The 19,316-nt window shown below is 48.0% G+C and overlaps 1 protein-coding gene across 1 annotated transcript; it reads right to left on the bottom strand.

The window, feature by feature from the left end:
• Positions 1–801: 801 nt before the first annotated feature.
• Positions 802–14,539, bottom strand: LOC119095771 (uncharacterized). The gene is made up of 9 exons (XM_037218626.1): positions 14,487–14,539; positions 11,312–11,489; positions 9,368–9,479; positions 8,637–9,017; positions 5,320–5,496; positions 2,137–2,307; positions 1,631–1,708; positions 959–1,250; positions 802–827 (listed from the first exon to the last, which is right to left on the bottom strand). Exons 2-9 carry the CDS (start codon positions 11,404–11,406, stop codon positions 802–804), a joined length of 1,332 nt encoding a protein of 443 aa, XP_037074521.1. The 5' UTR covers positions 11,407–11,489; positions 14,487–14,539.
• Between the last annotated feature and the right edge of the window lie 4,777 nt (positions 14,540–19,316).

The raw sequence follows: 19,316 nt of genomic DNA, 5'->3' as shown, positions 1-19,316 counted from the left end.
CGGGTTCCACCCGAGCTCTCATAACAAATGTCGACTGGAACGGTCCCCGACTGGAGCGGTCCCCGTGCAAGTCAAGCCTCAGACCCCGGGGATAACCCAGCATGAACAAATAGGCCCCATCTTTAAGCCCTTCCTCTGAGCTCATAATTCGCCACCAGCTGTCATGTCGCGCCGTTGCGTGCCCTAAATCAGCGATCAACCACGCTTGGCCAGTTTCTGTTGCAAAATGGTGTCATGCATCGGATCGTCTCGGTGGAGAGATTAGTGTTCACACCACAGGTTAAGACCAACTGAAATAATGACTGACTCCAGCGTCAATGTACCAAATTGTTGGTGCTAGTCGGTCTGTGACGTGATAGCTTGCAAGTGCAACGGGTCCTGCGTAGAAACACGAGGCCAAAATGCATGACAAATACGTGAGAGTGCAGAAGATAAGGCTGTCCCTTTCCTGCATACACGGAAAGAAGACACAATTTGACCAGGGGCGTAGCCAGGGTTTCCTTAAGGTGGGCGATGGGGAGGGGGGGGGGGGGCAGGTCAATGACAGTCTATCCCAACGATGTTTAACTTTCTGTCTGAAATCACCTGTGGTGAAAAGGTCAAAAATGGCGTCGAAGAGAGGGGTTGCGCCTTCCCCGCTCTTGGCTGCGGCCCCTGTACGTGACAAATGCAGCGAGTGAGATCACTCCAGCGGCTAATGAGGTCCTATAGCGTTCATGCCATCAAAATGTGCGCGACAAGGAATGTGCCTGTAATCCCGCCTCGATACCGACGGCCGAGTTTATGCCGATAAGTGCTTGACTAGCGCCTGCGCCGCTCAACGGTACCTGCAGGCCGGGGAGAGGACGTTTTCAGCATCGTGGCATCTCAGAGCCTCCTGATCCCTGACCGAGGGTCTCGAACGTCACGGACGCGTGGCAGACGTATTATTGGTACGGTGACCTGACACTGTCCGTACTGGAACTGGCCGAGTCAACCTTCCTGCCTGCACCGCCCACGCCCCGCAGACACCCGCTGTGCAGCCAGCTCAGCGCCGCCCAGCACCCGCCGGCCAGCGCCATCACCACCTCCAGCGCCGTCAGCACGGAGAAGCCCAGGAGCAGTCCCAAGTTGCCGCCGATGCCCGCCAGGGCGGCGACACCGTCGTACGAGATCCGATAGGTGTCTCGCGGAATCAATGGCGGCATCCGGTAGGTCAGAGAGAGGAGTGAGTTCGTGTATTCATTCCAGCTCTTGTCGTGCTCCGTATCCTGCGGGCATAAACGTTGCATTTAACACAAGATTACAATGAAAAATGTTCAGATGAATGTAAATGCAGTATAACGTACTATCAGAATGAAATGTAGTGTACCATGCACTGGTAACTGATGGACTACCGATGTTGATAAAGCTCGCGTTGGTAATTCACCACAACGGCAACTTGTTAGCTTAGATGTGACAATAATGGCATGCATGTGAAGACAGAATGTGTCTGTTCACCTGTCTTCTAACTCCAGATGCATGTCATTATTGCCACATCTAAGATATCGAGCTGTCGGTGTGTTGAACTTGGCATTGTGTCTTACCTTTGTGACGAACGTTTTTGTCATGCAGCTGACGGGACAGCCGGTGCATTCCCATTGTGTCTTACCTTTGAGATGAACGTTTCTGTGATGCAGCTGACGGGACAGCCGGTGCATTCTCTTTTAACGTCTGCCTTCAGCATTTCCTAAAAAGAAATATGAGAGGAACACGGTGAGCTGCAGCTGTGTTGAAAGGATAGTGCCGGGCTCTACATGGTATGAAAACAACGAGCGAGGCGGAGACCCTGTATGCCTTTTCGGAGGCGTGCCTACTGTTGACTGCTATACGACGGAAGGTGACACGCGATATCCCGCTCCGTGCTGCCCGTAACTAGCGCTGTAACATACTGCAAAAAGTAACGCAACGTTTGGGAATATATTTTCTTCTGAAAATAGTATGCGTGCTTTCATACGGATGGCCATCCACTGGTACAACATTGGTAGCACAACAAAAGGTTGAGGAAGATATTTCGCTATGTTAATAGCTTGCATTGTGTCATAGGGTGGCCATCCCGTTGAGCAAAATTGGTTGAAAAAGGCCGGCTTCAACAGTCCGCTTCCACAAACTGCTTACAAACTCGGTGTCCGAGAGTAGCTGCAGCTGTTCTCCGTCGGTACACATTTCCGGGTCGGGAAGGTCAAAGTTCTTCTCGAGGTCGCTCGGGCCGTTGAAGGACATCCAGGGGGCGCGGCAGTGGAGGCCGGCTCTCCGTATTACCATCCTCCACATGCACTGCTCCATGCACTGCCGCCAGGACCATTGCCGTCATCACGCACTGCCGTCAGAGTATCGGTAAAAGTCGCTGCACGTGAAACTTTGTAATGTGACCAAGAAGGCATGTTTCATTTCCAAAACCAATAAGGGACAGAATAGCATATATTTCCATAATGCATTTCACATCTACCGCTAACCATTTTTTTATCGTGCCCATGAATCCTTTGTGTCTATATCTATCCACAAAATGAGCTTCAGGCTCCTGTTCATAGACAAACTCCTGCTTATCGACACGCTCCTGCTAACTGACAAGCTCTTGCTCATTGACAAGCTCCTGTTCATAGACATACTCCTGGTTATCGACACGCTCCTGCTCACCGACAAGCTCTTGCTCATTGACAAACTCCTGCTCATCGAAAAGCTCCTGTTCATAGACAAACTCTTGGTTATCGACACGCTCCTGCTCACCGACAGTCTCTTGCTCATCGACAAGCTCCTGCCCATCGACAAGCTCCTGTTCATAGACAAACTCCTGGTTATTGATACGCTCCTGCCCACCCACAAGCTCTTGTTCATCGACAAGCTCCTGCTCATCGTCAAGCACCTGTTCATCGACACGCTCCTGTTCATCGATAAGCTCCTGCTTATCGATACGCCCTTGGTCGCCAATCTGTACACGTTTTCACCTCCTTACGTTATCACCTGCGCACTGACCGGTGTGGAATTGGGGACATGCATGTCTTCAAGTGCAGATTTTAAACTGCGTTTTTGTGTGAGTGAAAAGCTCAAAGAGACCCATGAGAAAATTTCGTAGTTTTTTATCATTTTCGGGAGACAGATTGCAATGTGCAAGGTGCACGACTGGGACTCGCGATCAAGTGTGAAGGTCTGAAATGCTGAGTCAAGATGCATGGCAATGCATCAATTGAAGTACATGTTGTGATTAGTGTAACACATGCTCTCGCGATTGTAAAGTGACGTGAGGCGACGATTGTAAGGAAACGTGTATCCTGTTGGATGATAAGTGTCACACTGCTGCTGTTGCCAACAAAAAGGCTGCCGTCAGCTCGACACGAACAACATCGCATAACCTGGATTGAAGGGAACGTTCCATATTTGTGTCGGGTTTTGAATTGAGGTAGCCAGTTTGAAGATAACTCAGTGCAGTTCACAGCCCTTCCCTTTTTAGACTTAAATCCTCTGGCTTCTGTGGTTGGCGTCACTGAGCTTGCGCACACGATTTCTTATGGACTATTTCAAGGCCACCGTCACGCGAATATTGCCACCTCATTGGTGATGTAGTCGTCAGGGCCAAGGAAAATATTATCAAGTTATTCGTGCCTGGCGTACGTCAGCACGATTTCTGGCATCGACGGGTTCAGTTGTCCCTCGCCCAATGTCCAGTGTTCAGTGCAACTTTCGAACACGAATCACGTTTCCTGTTGTATCACACAGGAAATGGGGCAGTGACACGAGTTGTGACGGAAATAAGACTGGACCACAACCGAACATGTGGATTGCAGGTAAACAATATAAAATCATGGACAAATATGCAAGAACACCGCAAGAAAGGGCCAAAGTACGCACACGTCACAATATTGTAGTTCGGCAAACACACCGATAATTCGACACATCGTGACAGGCTGGACTGCTACAACTGAGACAGCTGGTCCGGTACAGTGGCGATTCTGCAAGGCCAGTTTGACGGCCACTCTGACGTCATACGAGCGTTCCATGACGCAATGAAACGATGACGTATTCAGCAGCATGTGTACTAAACAGCGAAATGTTGTGAAATAGAGCAGTCTTTGGCACTAAAAAACATATCGACAGCGTTAAATGCCAAACATCTTCCTTAAAACCCGTTCTGGTGTTCGATTTTGTGCTCGATTTTGGCCGTTGGAATGGGCCGAAATTGAGCTCAAAATATTTAAGGAAAGCGATAGCGTCTGGTATCTATTCATATTTCCATTTCCGCTGGCTTCCTCGTCATTTTCTATTCGCGTTCCATACCGCGAAACGTTGGCTCATCGTTGTTATGTCACACAGAGGTGTAACTTTTCCCTTGTTTTAAGATTTAGTTTCAATTTCCTTATTCGTCAGCACATGTGACAATTCTGGTGCAGTTTGAGGTAAGGCTGTGGGCAATCTGATCTTGATCTGGATGATGGGTGAAAAAATGAATGCATGAAAGCGTCATGGATTAAACCGGCTAGGCCAATTTTTTGTAAAATCAGTTGAGTGTGGTTTTGCGGAGGCCAACCATTCTGCAGAGAGTGGACACTGACCACCCTCTCGCCACCACGAATATTTGATGTTGAAGCGAATGCCACTGAGAACGGACCGCGGCTGCGTTTGGCGTTAACCTCATTTCAGGTATGAGCAAACTTCCAAGCGTTTTATGTAGCACACGTTGGGAGCAAACACCGGTGACATCTTACGAAATCCGCTTGGTCTCTTGCTTTTCCGCATCCTTACATCGAAAACGAGCTTCAAATTTCTACGTTAATTGCGTCAACGCCACATGTAATGCATTAGACTCAGCGATTGTTGCACAGACTGACGACGTGATCGCTTCACATTCTCACTTCTACTCAGAATAATCATGGCCATCTCCAGACCATCAGCATGGCTACCAAAAAAGCGAAAAATATGGCAGCAGTTGCGTGACCAGGAATGGCATGTGGAGATAAGGTGGAACATTCACGTCATCACACCGCAACATGTATGGCTAAGCAACGGAGTGATCTGCCTGTCAAAGGCACCCAAGCGCAAAATTGCATCACATGTAAAAGAAAACGATCAGCATTGGTTTTCAAACTGCGGACAAAAAGTTGGTGTCTTCTGACGACGTCAGGCTGGCACCAAAACTAATCGCATCCTTTGCAGAAGCAGCGGAAATAAACTTTTTTTCAATATTTCTCATTCGAAATTGATTTCAACACTTACCTGTGCGAATCGTCTCCAAACTAACGTGATATTTGGGATCGGTGTTCTTAAGCCCGGTGGCGAATGTACCCCAGGCGCACCTTCGATACGCACCCGTACATGTCGGTAGCTCGGGTCGTCGTTGCAGGGGGCGCGTCGTAGGTTCTCGCGGACCGTAACGGTAAGGCCGAAGCTGCAGATCAGCGAGATCGCAATATGGCCCTCGATGACGATGCCGTTGGTTAGCAGCTGGTAGGTGGCGTCGGGCGTGGGCCCCTCCCGGCCGTGCAACTGTCGATCAGAGGCGGGAACGAGGGGGGAGCTCCGTCAGACAGCAGACTCGGGGTGATTTCAGCGGAATCGATTTAAGTTCCGAAGCGATTCCGGTTCGGCCAGGATCGGATGCGGATTCGGCTCCATGTGTTACTCCATTGAACCGGCTTTTGAATTAATCAATGCTTGTGACAGAATCGGAATAGATTTGATTTCTCTTTGAAGTTATCAAATTCACGAGATGACCGGCCGCAAGCTCTCGGGTGTGCGCAAGGTCGGGTGGACACCGTACAATGAGAGCTAACCAGTTAGTATCCAATATGCAAACGGGCTGTTCAGTTGCTGGTCCAGCAAAGGTAGGAATGGGGGATCGTATGCGTTGGGGGCCCAAGATGCCATAGTTCGGCAGCAACGCACTCTTCGCCTATTCTCGACTTTCTATGAATTAAAGCTAATTTACATACATCACTATTGTCCATAAGCCAAGACATTCATTGCTAACACGCATTGCTAACACCTTGTGAGGTCGCTGAACTAGGGCATGTCAAAGTCAGGGTATGGCTGTCAGCGAAAGCAGCTTCCAGGGAATAGCTCAATCTGATGCGACGGAGTATTAGACAAAGCTATGCCTTTCTGGCATAGTTTATTCTATAATTAGAACTTGAGTTTAGGATCACGACTTATTCCATTAAACCTGGGTCAGGTATGAAGGCCAGCCCATTGTCAAAACCATACTGCTGTATTGCTGAAGAACTTGCGCTATAGGCTAGTCTGATGCGTATATGTACTTATCAACGACAGGAAACACGACAGATATCTTCCATGCACTTAATGGTCATAGTAGATCAATGACTTAAAATGATACGGGCCAACATTTGATTTTCAGGAACGTACCGCCTATCGCAATCCTTGACGCTTGTTCAAATTAAAAACTCAGAACAATCTCGCAGGATTTTTGTCGTCATAATCTCTTAGAGGTCAGAGAAGGTTACTGCTCTTAGATTAAGACCAGCGGCCTTTTGCTTAGAACAGGTATCTGGGTTGCATGAGGAGGTCTGGGCAAGGCGGTTGCATGAGGAGGTCTGGGGGTACTTTGGACACCAATTTGAGTTTGACATTGTTTGACCTTATTTAGCCGTAGGTCACGACCAAAAACTTAAAGTTTTGATAAAAAGGTAGTTGACACACAGGGCATTCGAATCTGTGACTCCGTGTTTCTAGCTCTCTTGGTCTTTGAGATATTAGGGGAGGCAAGTTGACCCTTCCCCCCCCCCCCCCCCGAGCGACTGGTATTTAACCGGCCACCCGGGCGAGTGTTAAACATAAGCATGCAAAGCACTTATGTTGCTGTCCCTTCATTTTGGTAATAGCTACTGCTCTGTGCTGTTCCATGCGTTAAATTCAGGTAAAAGACTGCCTTACATGTCGAGGTATATGTTTGTGCGCGCAAACACGATCGCGTGAATATGTGAACGGAAATATGTGTATTTATGTGCTATCTGCCATATTTCCAATAGCAATAACGTTTATACCAATGCGGAATAAGATACAGCATACCTATCCCCGCTGAGGGAAGATTCTAAATGGGTTCCGATGTTAATAGTCGCTTGAAATGGGAAGTTGATTACTGAAAATATCTGGATTTGACTCCATTCTTTGTTGTTCAAATCACTAGTCGACTGAACGACAGTAGAATCAGGGACGAGTCTGTCAGGCAGGCGAGCCGATATCTGAGGAAGGTGGATAGGTGAGCGGCGATCAACGGACAGAGGAGCGAAATGCTTGCCAGAAAGACGGGGAAAGAGAGAAAGAAGCAGGCGGATGCTATGAGGTGAGGGGAGCGCCGTCTGAGAAGAAGAGAGGCGGCCAAGGTAGGAGAAGAAAGGGAGGGGGAGGTAGAAGAAGGAAAGGAGAGGCAGCCAATAAAGGGGAAGAAAGAGAGGGGGAGGTAGAGGAAGGAAAAGAGAGGCGGCCGAAGAAGGGGAAGAAAGGGAGGGGGAGGTAGAGGAAGGAAAAGAGAGGCAGCCCGTGAAGGGGAAGAAAGGGAGGGGGAGGTAGAGGGAGGAAAAGAGAGTCGCCCGAAGAAGGGGAAGAGAGGAAGGGCAAGGCAGAGGATGGAAAAGAGAGGCGGCCGAAGAAGGGGAAGAGAGGAAGGGCAAGGTAGAGGATAGAAAAGAGAGGCGGCCGAAGAAGGGAAGAGAGGAAGGGCAAGGTAGAGGATGGAAAAGAGAGGCAGCCGAAGAAGGGGAAGAAGGGAAGGGGGAAACAGAGGAATGAAAAGAGAGGTGGCTGTGTGTTATGGGGAGGGAAAGAGGAGAAAGGAAAAGAGAGGTGGCTGTGTGTTATGGGGGAGGGCAAGAGGAGAAAGGAAAAGAGGATAGGGCGCACATATAGTCATTTTCCAAAGGGTTCTTCAATTAAGAACAAAATTGAAAACAGTTTACGCGCTAATTTTACTTGGCAAAATCTGATATGGTGAAGCACAATTCAGCATGATGTGGCAACTGCTATTGATGCATGACATGTCACGTGCCTGACTCGGGTGGCGTGCATCAATGTGGCATGTTCGCGCGTACTGTGTGCCGAGTGCGACTGCGACACGTGTCTGTCTTTTAACTTTGATACGACACTCATGAGATTTGTGTACTGACGTATGTTTACTATCGACTAGGGTACACCGCTGGACCTTGTATCGCATCCTTAAAGCTGTTCGGCACCGGCACGGTATCGCAGCATGTTCCCATTCCATACATAACAATTATGCGACGGTGCTTCAAAAATTGTGAATCGCTGCGACCCTATGACATCCATGGGCGGTAGAGTGAAAATCGTAGATGCTTAAGAGGTGTCGGTCTGGTGTCTTTCCATGTCCGCCATGTCTTTAGTCTTAAGAGGTGTCAGTCCCTTCGGGCCCAATACGGTGAAGGGTGTATTTGAGACCCCAGTTTTTTTTTACCTCAAGTATAGTATTGATGGACGAATCAAAGCATATTTCATCTGCGATCTTTTAGACTTCTCAAAATCCAAAACAAGTTCGATATCTCATGCAGGCTGCGCAAATCCCGGACATGTCACCTACCCCCCCCCCCCCCCCTGACCTCAACAGAATGGCCGGACTCTCTGCATCGCTCGGCGCTGTGCGCAGCGCCAGCACGCACCAGCAAGCTGTAGGACGAGTCGAGCACGAAGTCCTCCACAAAACGATGCAGCACCATCTGCGGTCCCCTGTTGTCAAGGTACCGTGAATACGCCTGGGAGACGGAGGGCCTCGGCCGGTACGTGTGGCAGAGGCCCCGGCGCGTGATGTACGGCAGCCACGTGCCCTGGCGCGTCTCGTACACGGGCCCCGGGTACTCCTGCGCCGGGTGGGAGCCATTCCACCGGTTGGAGCGCATCGGCATGCAGTCCAAGTCGTTGCAGAGGTAGAGGAGCCGCCTGACAGGCAGGCCGAGGTAGTCCACCACGAACTGGTCCGGACTGCCGAAGCTGCTGTTGTAGAAGAGCCAGAAGCCATTCGGGTTCACCGGTTGCACGTAGTTCTGCGAAAACGGCACGCCTGAGAATTATGTGACGTGTGATAGTGTTCCGACTGGCGTCGTCGATATGAAGCTGCGCTTTCGCGGCAATCGCTTATCACCGGTGATGACTAGTTACTGCCTTTTACTGATTGGCTCAACGACGGGGTCATAGTTTCACGCAGAGCGACGAAAAATCGATGGTCTCATTTCGCTTAATTTGCAGCAACCACAGGTTATTCGGGCGGTTTCAAAAAGACACCTTTTGGTACTCTCTGATGCCAAAAGGTACGTTTCGTGATCAGTGAACTAAAACAAGGTAAAAAGAAGGGGCAAGACATGCAAGATCTTGGCTCGTTTTGCGTCGTCCTCACCTGCAGCTCAAGAAGACGTGTCAGGTTCGCGCGGTATTTGGGGCACAATGTGAAGCTGGGAACCTTGTAATAAGTCATGTCCATGGAGGTCACCACCGGCTCGGAACGGTACCTGCATCAAGAGATTTCGAAAGGTGATAGGTAGTTTTAGAATGTCAGGCTTGTGGGTGTAGAGAGGTAAGATTGTTGCCTATCATATATTCAACACAATGACGCAGTTGTGTCGCATTCTACATATAAGGTGCCGCGGGTGTCATTTTTCACTACGAGTGTTGTATTAGTTAAAGGGAGTGTTCCACATTTCCATGGGGGTTTTCAACTGACATAGCCACCTTGAAGATCATTCGGTGCAGTCCACAACCCTGCCCTTCTTAAGACCTAAGGCCTTCTAGTTTTTGAGCTATGCAGGCGCAAGATGTGCAGACTATTTCGGGGACTATTTCAAGGTAACCCAGGCATTCATGACGTCATGATAACGTCATTCAAATCCTGCCACTTCATTGCCATGCGGCAATCAAGGCCAAGAAAAATATGTTTGTGGAGTCGTTCATTTCTGGTGCTCGCAGGCACGACTTCGAGACATGACGGCCGTCAGTTAGCTTTAAATAAATGTTGTGCAAGGTATGATGACGTAATTACAGAATGATGTATGGAGGATCATATTCACCCAACAGATAAATTGTGGCGTTTGGAGCGGTCTTCTCCACCTAAAAGTATACCAATGATGATAAGTAAGCTTATTTCATCATATCAGACGCTGGCTTCAATGTATTCAAATGTGGAACATCTCCTTTAAATTATTCAGCGATCCAACCTTAGCGAAGTACCGTGTGGGGGTATGTTTCATTAATCACGACCACCTAGGGTTAGTTCAAACGGCAGCCGATAGATCTGGTTAGTTCAGACGGCAGCCGATGGATCTGGTAAATATCACCTGTGAATCGATGACGTAACAGGTGATGTCACAAATCGCACCTCATGCCTGAAAAGTGCATCTTATTTTCAAATGCGTTCGGAGCCTTCTAGCATGAATTAATACGGTGGGATAGTTTTTTAAGTGGCATCAAACGAAAAGGCGTGCTCTTGTGCTTTAGAATCACATCAAGATGCTTGCAAAGAATACATCAAGGTGAGGTCATGCCATGGTCAAGGTCAGCGTGTTGCACATGATATTTCTGTTTTCTCGGTTTACATGACCCATACCGCTCACCGATACGAAAATGTTAGTTAACCGACCTGTTGACCACAAATTGGCGGCCCAAGCCCTCTTTGTCCTAAACTTCCCGCCCTACATGGCCTTTGTTGATAAACTTTTGTGATCTTTACGACATGACACGCTGACTGACACAAAGACAAACTGGCCGACGAGTAACTTTAAGACGATCCAAAACCATAGAGTTAGTGGTTAACGACTGCTTTCAAATCAAAAATAGCAGTGCAGCCAATCACTGATGACGTCATGGTTTTATAACTAAAACGGACATCGATGTAAAGGTATGAAGGCCCTGATACCCTGTACAGGTATCAAAGTTATTATCTGGAAGACGTTGAGCATTTAAGGGGCCTACCTGAAGTGCCTCGGAAGTCACCCCAGAAACACAGAGATGGAATATTTCAGTTTCAAGCGTTTGCTCGCTGGGATAATGACAAGTTGCGTCGCATATGCAAACATTTCAAAACATTTGTGTGCATCCTTAATTACTATGCAGCACTATATTAGTTCGATCATTCATTCACCACCCGCAGCCAACCATTACACGGCACGCATACGTATCACTGCGTATATCTCAGGGCACTTCAAACCACCCAGCACGAGCGGTAACTCGGGCCTTCCCGAACGCGGAAAACTGCGAGTTAATGCCTCTTCAGCTTCCATTTGGGAGGCTTTTTACCGGGGCCCCACATTCTGAAGTAGCCGAGACTCTTCAGTTAGACGCGCCTCACCTGCTGTACTGCTCCCATGTTAATGTCAGCCAGAGCGCCCCCAGCGCCAGCCCAGCAGCCGTCTCAAACGCCTTGGTCAAGGTCACCTTCACCATCCCGGCTATCGAGATTGTCGGCTCGATCTGACAGCACGGCTTGCCCGAGATACTTCAGGGAGCGCGGCAATCAGATGGATGGCCTGGTAAGCAAAACGACGACGCACTGTCACCCAAAAAGCTCACGGAGTTCCGTGAAGTACTGCAATCAGCATGTGATGCGCCAGTTGAATGGAGAAAACATTCGTGATCCTAGTGACAATTCGTCGTAACGAAGGCTGAATAAACAAATGAGTTAAGTCTTGACGCATACATAATGGCGCTATGCTATACATATATATATATATATATATATATATATATATATATATATATATATATATGTATGTATACATACATATGTAATATGTATACACAAATATGCATACAAAAAACTCACTAAATACTTGTATGAGATACAACTCAGACTTAGGAAGCATATCATCTTTCATATCTATTTTGTTAAAAATCACGGCAGACTTACCATTGATGATTTTTGTCTTAAAGTTTTATCGTGCATGTACGCCTGACGAAAGCTGTCATCAGATTTATTACGCAGACATGAAAGCAATCATCAATGTTGGGCGCGCTTTGATTTTAACGGAATTTATACATTTGTGGATGGTTGATTGAAAACGATCAATTATTTTATATTGAGACGCTCCTTAATGCGTTGCCTGATGTTCCTGGTTTTCGACTTCGCAGTATTGTTAAGATAAAAGATTGCTGGTATAAAATCACTCCGACATTCGTTGATATCTCTTGAGTCTAACGTTTCGTAAACTTTTTTCATGGTCGGACAAATATAAATGGCTCAAGTAGTAAGTTTTGAGTTTTTGAGGACGAAGGATATGCATCGCTGTCTTAAAGGGAATGCTCCATTTTTGAAAATATTGGAGCAAGCATCAGATACGATGAAATGAGCTCACTTATCGCTATCAGTATACTATAGGTGGCAAAGACTGCTCTAGACAATACAATTTCTATGTTTAATAAACTTACTACGCATTACGTCATTGTTTGATTGTGTCATTGCACCTTGCACAGCTTTTTGATTGAGAGCCAGTTGGCGGCCGTTATATCTGAATCCGTGCTCCCGAACGTCAGATAGCCATAGCTCGACAAACATATTTTTATTGGCCTTGATCACCGTATGACCAATAAAATGGAACTATTTTTAAGGAGTTTTTATGACGTCATGAATGCCTGGGGGCCTTGGTATAGCCTACCCGAATAGGTCCGCACATTTTCGTGGGCATATAGGTCGGAAATTAACAGGGTTTAAGTGTTAAGAAGGGCGAGGCTGAGAACTGCACCGCATAGTCTTGAAGATAGCTATTTCAGCTTACAACTCCATCCAAATGTGGAACATTCTTTAAGATAACGATGCATTACTTTGGCTCTCAAAAACTTAAACTAACTAGTTCTGTCATGCATATTTCTGTGATGCTTGGAAAAGATCTATAAATGTTAAACCGCACAGATATCAACGAAAATGTGAGTGATTTTGTGCGAACAGTCGTTTATATTAACGATACTGCTAAGTCAAAAGCCCGGAACCTCGGACGTTGCATGGCGGAGTTTGCTTATGCAGAACCAGCAAACGTTTTTAATGAAACGTGCACGAAGGAAAATATTCTGATAAGATATACAGATCACACACACACACACACAACACACACACACACACACACACACACACACACACACACACACACAACACACACACACACACACACACACACACACAACACACCACAACACACACACACACACACACACACACCACACACACACACCACACACACACACACACACACACACACACACACACACACCACACACACACACACACACACACACAACACACACACACACACACACACACCACACACACACACACACACACACACACCACACACACACACACACACACACACACACACACACACACACACACACACACACACACACACACACACACACACACCACACACACACACACACACACACACACACCACACACACACACACACACACACACACCACACACACACACACACACACACACACACACACACACACCACACACACCACACACACACACACACACACACACACACACACACACACACACACACACACACACACACACACACACACACACACCACACACACACACACCACACACACACACACACACACACACACACACACACACACACACACACACACACACACACACACACACACACACACACACACACACACACACACACACACACACACACACACACACACACACACACACACACACAAAACGACTACAACACACACACACACACACACACCCACAACACACACACACACACACACACACACACACACACACACACACACCACACACACACACACACCACACGCTACGTGATGACGCTATGTATAACGGGCCATATGCATGCATGCATACATATAGGCACAGTTACACTTTTTAGTTGCTCAGTCCTTTTCCAACCTTCGTATTGGACATAAGTTTCGTTGGGCAAATTAAAAACGACATTTCCGAGCGTCGTCATACACATTGCAGTTAACACAAGGCTGCACGTTTATTGTGAGCAGAACGTTTCTGAGATACATCCTCTGCCCTCAGGTAAATCAAATTTATAAGCCTATAGTTGGTCAGGCTTACAAAGCATTTGAAGAGGCTCACGGTATCGCTTCGCATGCAACAACTCCGCGGGTAATGAGCATGGAGATGAAATGTTAATACATCACGGACAGCAAGCAGGCGAGAAAGTGGTGAGCAGCGCCCACAGGCTATTCAGTCTTTCAAGTCATTAGCTTTCACACATACCTAGAGTCATATGTCAACATAACTTGAAAATAGTTTGTTGGACGGAACGCTTGGGTATTGTTTCTTTTTAGGCTGTAATTATCCTAATATTTGGTGGTTTAAAATTTTCACACAACAACAGCGCAATTACCGCGGTTCTCAGACTAACCACAGAACACAGAAAATGTCACCTAAGTTTATCCGTAGTCAAAATCAAACAGAAGCACTGGCCCTTACCCGCCTTTGATGCGAGCTGTAAACGACTCACCGGGATGCTCCGGTGGAAACGCGTGGCGACGCCGCTGCCGGCAGCAGCCGCACAGGCGACCGCGCATGGCGTTCTAATCATCGGGGGTCAAGACCTCGCCAGCCCGCCGACAGCTCGTGTAAACATGGTTTGGCCGCGGCGGCCTGGAACAAAAGGTGCTCCCTGAGGCCCGCGGGCGGCGGGCTCGCCCGCCCGTGGGCCTTTGTTTCACGCTGAGGCCGGTGCCTGAATGGCCGGCTCTGTCGCCTGCCGCGTGCCCAAGCAGTGGTGGCATTCAAAGTGTCTGCCAGCAAATATGAGTCTTTCGATTTTCTTACGGCGACGTTTTCTTTCGCGCTGGGAAGTGAATGTCGCTAGGCGGATAGGCAATTATATCATACGTAAGTGCTTTGCACACAAGTTCCAGCGAGGTCGAGTGATTCTGCTGAAGGCGCATTGCTTAATGAATGAACTGTCCCGCGGGCTTCCCTGTAGACTGCATGCTCTTTGCATGGCATGGTCTGGAGCACAATTGAGGTCATATTCATTGGAGCTTTCAAAAGAAGGCACCCTCGACAAATGGATTGCTGAGCGCTTTGTAACCGAGCGCTCCGGGGACTGACCGCCCAAGATCCACCCCAATCCAAGACATCAGCTTTAAAGATCCACCCCAATCCAAGACATCAGCTTTGATTCGGTCCGTGTTGAGCCCGCTTGTTTGACGAACGTCAAATTCACGCCGATTTAACGCATCAGAGTAAATAAATCAAATAATACACATGAGTCGGCTATGGTTTAAAGCCAAATATCTAATGTTGCAGGCATTCGCACCATTACTATTTCATAGCCCGGCCATTTCCTTGTCGGTTTCTTCCGACCCAACTATGTCAACAAATTGTTAGATAGAATCTAGATCTGATCAACGCTTTGGGGAAAACTCGCATCCAGTCAGTTCCAATCCATGAATATAATTATTCTTTGAAGGCCTGTACTTTTTGACAGTTGACATCTTGCCTTTTTGACAAGCGGAAAATTTATGTTGGAAGTAACGTTTTGGAATCTAGTTGCAAGCATAGGACACACTTGACTTGTAGTTATATTGGATGCATATATGTTGCAGCGCGCGTAGAGCTATGCATACTAAAGGGAGGTAAACACATACATGTGCTTAAGCTGCTTTACGAAATGCAACCTCTTGGCGCGTAATATATTTCTATGTCATGCACTTCATTTATACACCGAAATACACCTTTGTTGTCCCTGATGAACATGCATGCCTCGGACTGTCCTAAATATTCACCCGATCAGAATGCCAGCAGCTACTAGCGCCATCTACAATCGACCCATGTCTGCTAGTGCGGCGTCCCTTATAAACCAGTGCCGAGGAAGGGCACAGACAGCGCTTCAATCAAAATCGTAGAACTTCGCAGCGATTTCTTTTTTCGTAGCTTACCAGCTATTTATTTCCTCCAACCTCGGCGACATCCAGTGGTAAACCAGGGCGCGTGCAGCAGTGGGGCATTGGCCGCAGAGTTGCACGAGCCAATAGCCCTCTTTTGCCACGAAACACTTGGTTTTGTTCCCGCTGGGAACCCAGGCTCCCAATGCTCCGCAATTGTAAATCACGTGCTATCGACGCTCGTGCACGTGACCAGGACAGTACATCCAATTGCCGGAGGCTGTCGCGCTGGGGGGGGGGGGGGGGGGGACACAGTGCCGTGGGTAGCATGCTGCTGATGTGGAGCAAAATCCCGTGCGTCGGGACTTTTCAGGTTCGGTTGTCCCCGTTCGTACGTAGTTCGGTAACATTTCAAAACATTGTAAGCAACGGTCTGGACAAGGCTTAAATTTGTGTAGGTGTCGTTTTGCCTTTTAAAACTTATTAACTCGTCTTATGTGACTAGTGTTCTCAGACGGCTGGAATGTGGCCTGTCCTATGGCAGTGTCAGAGTCAAGTGATCCGGCTGTCCGTCCAACAATAAATCCGCATCACCACTCAGCGTGATTTCTAAGATCTTAGAAAGAAAGCATGCGCTTACCTAACGGGTTATCTAAACGCACGAGGACTACTTCGCCCTCGTTATACTTGCGTGTCATGTCGGTCACTTAATTAGTGATGCTGTACTCACCGCTGTGGAGGGCCTTGGCAATAACACCAGCGATAATGTTGTGTCGCTAGTAACGACGGTGATCGATATTCCAAAGGCATCAGACAGCATGGACAAGTTTTTTTAAGATTTAAATTTGTCACACGATGTGTGTTAGGTATTCAGTAAAATATCTATCTAATGTGGCTATAACCATCCCCTAATTTTATAAATCCTTCCTAACCCACAAGCCCGTGCAATTTTTTTTGCTCCAGTGCACAACGCGCCAACCGAGCTGTCTGTAAAGAATTCGTCAGCAGAGGAAAAAAGAATCGCCAGCATGAGAAAAAGAGACCGATTGCGGTCACGTCTCCCTTTTTATAACATTGGGGAGAGTGCCGTTCCTTTTTCGGCGCCATATTCTTTTACGGATAGTGACGTTCTTTTTTTATAACATTGGCCTCAGGACGTCGTTCTCACCACACGGTCTTGTAATGGTGTTACCGACGTTCGATGGTTCGAGAGCTATTTGATTGGTCTGGAGCAGGCGACGTGCGAGGAAGGAGACGGACGAGAAATACGCAGGTGCGTAGCCACGTCTCTGCAATTGGGGGACAAATTGGGGTTAATGATTATGATTGCAGATTTACGTCTCACCGACTGCCCGGGTCATTTCGGGACAGGATGTCTTTATAAGATATACCACGTGGAATGCAGCGGCGGTGGGACAGAGACTCGAACCTAAGACCTCCAGGTCCAAAGCCGAGCACCCTAACCATTCCACCAGCAGCGCCTCCAAATCCTGATTTGGGGGTCAGGCTGGGAGGTAGTGTAGTGTGTCCTGAAAATGATATATTTTAATACGTCAGCGTGAAAAATGTATCTTGTGCAGAAATAATCGTGGGGGACAAAGTCCTTATTCGGGAAAAAAACCGGGGTGACCTCAAAATACTTTGCGCAAGGATCCCAGATAAGAATTCAATCAAATTCGTTCTACGACTAACTGTACAAAGATTAAGCAGCATTTATGAAAATGAAACACGCAAAGCCTGTTTCTTCGCAGAGATGCAGGTGCCATCCCACAGCTTGCTGACTGCCTACTAGATCTTGGTCCGCACCTGAGTATCCCCTCACCTTGTGTAGCATGCTCTGGTTATATTGGTGACATAGGCAGCGGGACTGGACATTGTGGCATTTCCCTCTTTTCTGCACGTTTGTAGGTTACGTGTATCTGCTGCACAGTTATGGTCTTCTCCTCGCACTTGCTTCAGTCAGGTGGACGTTGAATTGAAATTCACTCATTTTTCATTATTGTCCTTTAACTGACAAAGGCGAAAGAGCATCTACTTGGCTTCTGGTAAAGGCGACAGATCCCAGAAAAAATCACCATCGACGGTGATAGATCGCACAGTTGTGTTGATGTTTTTCACACATTTATGTTATGACGAAGTAACCGCCCGCGCCTTCAGCCACGGTCAGTTATCTCGTCATAACATGAGTGAGGAGATAACTGACCGCTTCTCAGACATCGGCAGCAACGCAGCGGAAGAACTGTCACTTTAGACCCGTTGCCTGCTGCTGCCCCGACCGCCGGCGTGTCACACCGCGGCTCCAGTCTTGCTGCCTGCTGCCGCCCCGACCGCCGGCGCGTCACACCGCGCGCTGTCGGTGACGCCCCCGAGCCCCACGTCGTTCGCCGCTCTCGACTGCTGGGAGACGCAGCGACGTGTAACTACAGCTTGCCGGACGATGTTTGACTGTCGCGGCGCCTCACATCTTTCACCGCGTCACAAGCGGAGAGTATGACAGACTACCATCTATTTCCAGGCCCATGCTGTTTATATTACCTCATCCACATTCGTTCTGTCCATATCATTTGAAATATCACGATCAGCATTATCATCATCAGTAACAAAATCATTATGATATCATCAGTAACATCAACATTTGTGTCCAAAGCACCATGTTGATTCGTATAATTTTCACCCTTATCAGTTACTGCCGTACATAGATTGCTTCACACATTTTTAGTCATTTCCGCTTCTCCCCTGCCTCGCTGCCCTTGGCCCCTGATTGGGCCAGGGATGCGAGACCGATCAGGGTTGTCCTCCTTGCCATGAGTATTTCTTGCCATGCCAGCGCCAGCTACCCTTGTGTTTTTTATCGGTTTTGAAATGTTTTATCATAATCTGCAGCCGCACATGGGCGTAACGTTACACTGTCCAAAACCTTTCCTTTCCCCTGTTATTTGGCTTCGGTTACGCTCAACCAACGCGCTCTTCATCCATTTGTAACGTAATTTATCGACGGTTGCTTATCATCCATGCACATGTCCACTGCATACGTCTGGTGATAAGTCCCAGCCGTCCACGTTATCTCCACTAGCGTCTCACTGCGATCGGAAACCTGGCTGAAAACGTTGTCAGCTCGCACTCCGTGAACTGCCTCATTAAGTCGCACGTCAAGACTTCCAATCAATAAACACACCGGCCTGGCCGCTGTGCAGAGGGCGCCGCAGCTGACCCGGTCAGCGCCAACTGTGTCAACGGAGGTAAAGGGGTACGGGGGGAGGCGCTAAGTGCGCCGCGTCAAAGAGCTTGCCGAGACCCCCCCCCCCCGCCGATGTGTTGGCTGCAGCGCCCTCTCACAAATTTGGAGCGGCACTGGCATTTGCTCACTGCTCCTTGCGAGGACAAACGGAAAGAAACCTCCGAAATATATTTATTACGCCGCCATTTCAGGTGCAGTACTTCTTCGAAGCGAA

The sequence above is a fragment of the Pollicipes pollicipes genome, unplaced genomic scaffold, assembly GCF_011947565.3.
Source record: "Pollicipes pollicipes isolate AB1234 unplaced genomic scaffold, Ppol_2.1 Scaffold_4219;HRSCAF=4965_pilon_pilon_pilon, whole genome shotgun sequence".
Lineage (NCBI taxonomy): Eukaryota > Metazoa > Arthropoda > Thecostraca > Pollicipedomorpha > Pollicipedidae > Pollicipes > Pollicipes pollicipes.
The sequence above is the reverse complement of the archived record's forward strand: the minus strand, read 5'-3'. Positions and strand labels throughout refer to the sequence as shown.

Coding starts and splice junctions, on each gene's coding strand:
- LOC119095771 (XM_037218626.1), bottom strand. CDS start 11,406: ATGGTGAAGGTGACCTTGACCAAGGCGTTTGAGACGGCTGCTGGGCTG. Junction 5,497..8,636: donor ACTCGTCCTACAGCTTGCTG/GTGCGTGCTGGC, acceptor TCTGATCGACAG/TTGCACGGCCGGGAGGGGCC. Junction 1,709..2,136: donor TACTCTCGGACACCGAGTTT/GTAAGCAGTTTG, acceptor ATTTCTTTTTAG/GAAATGCTGAAGGCAGACGT.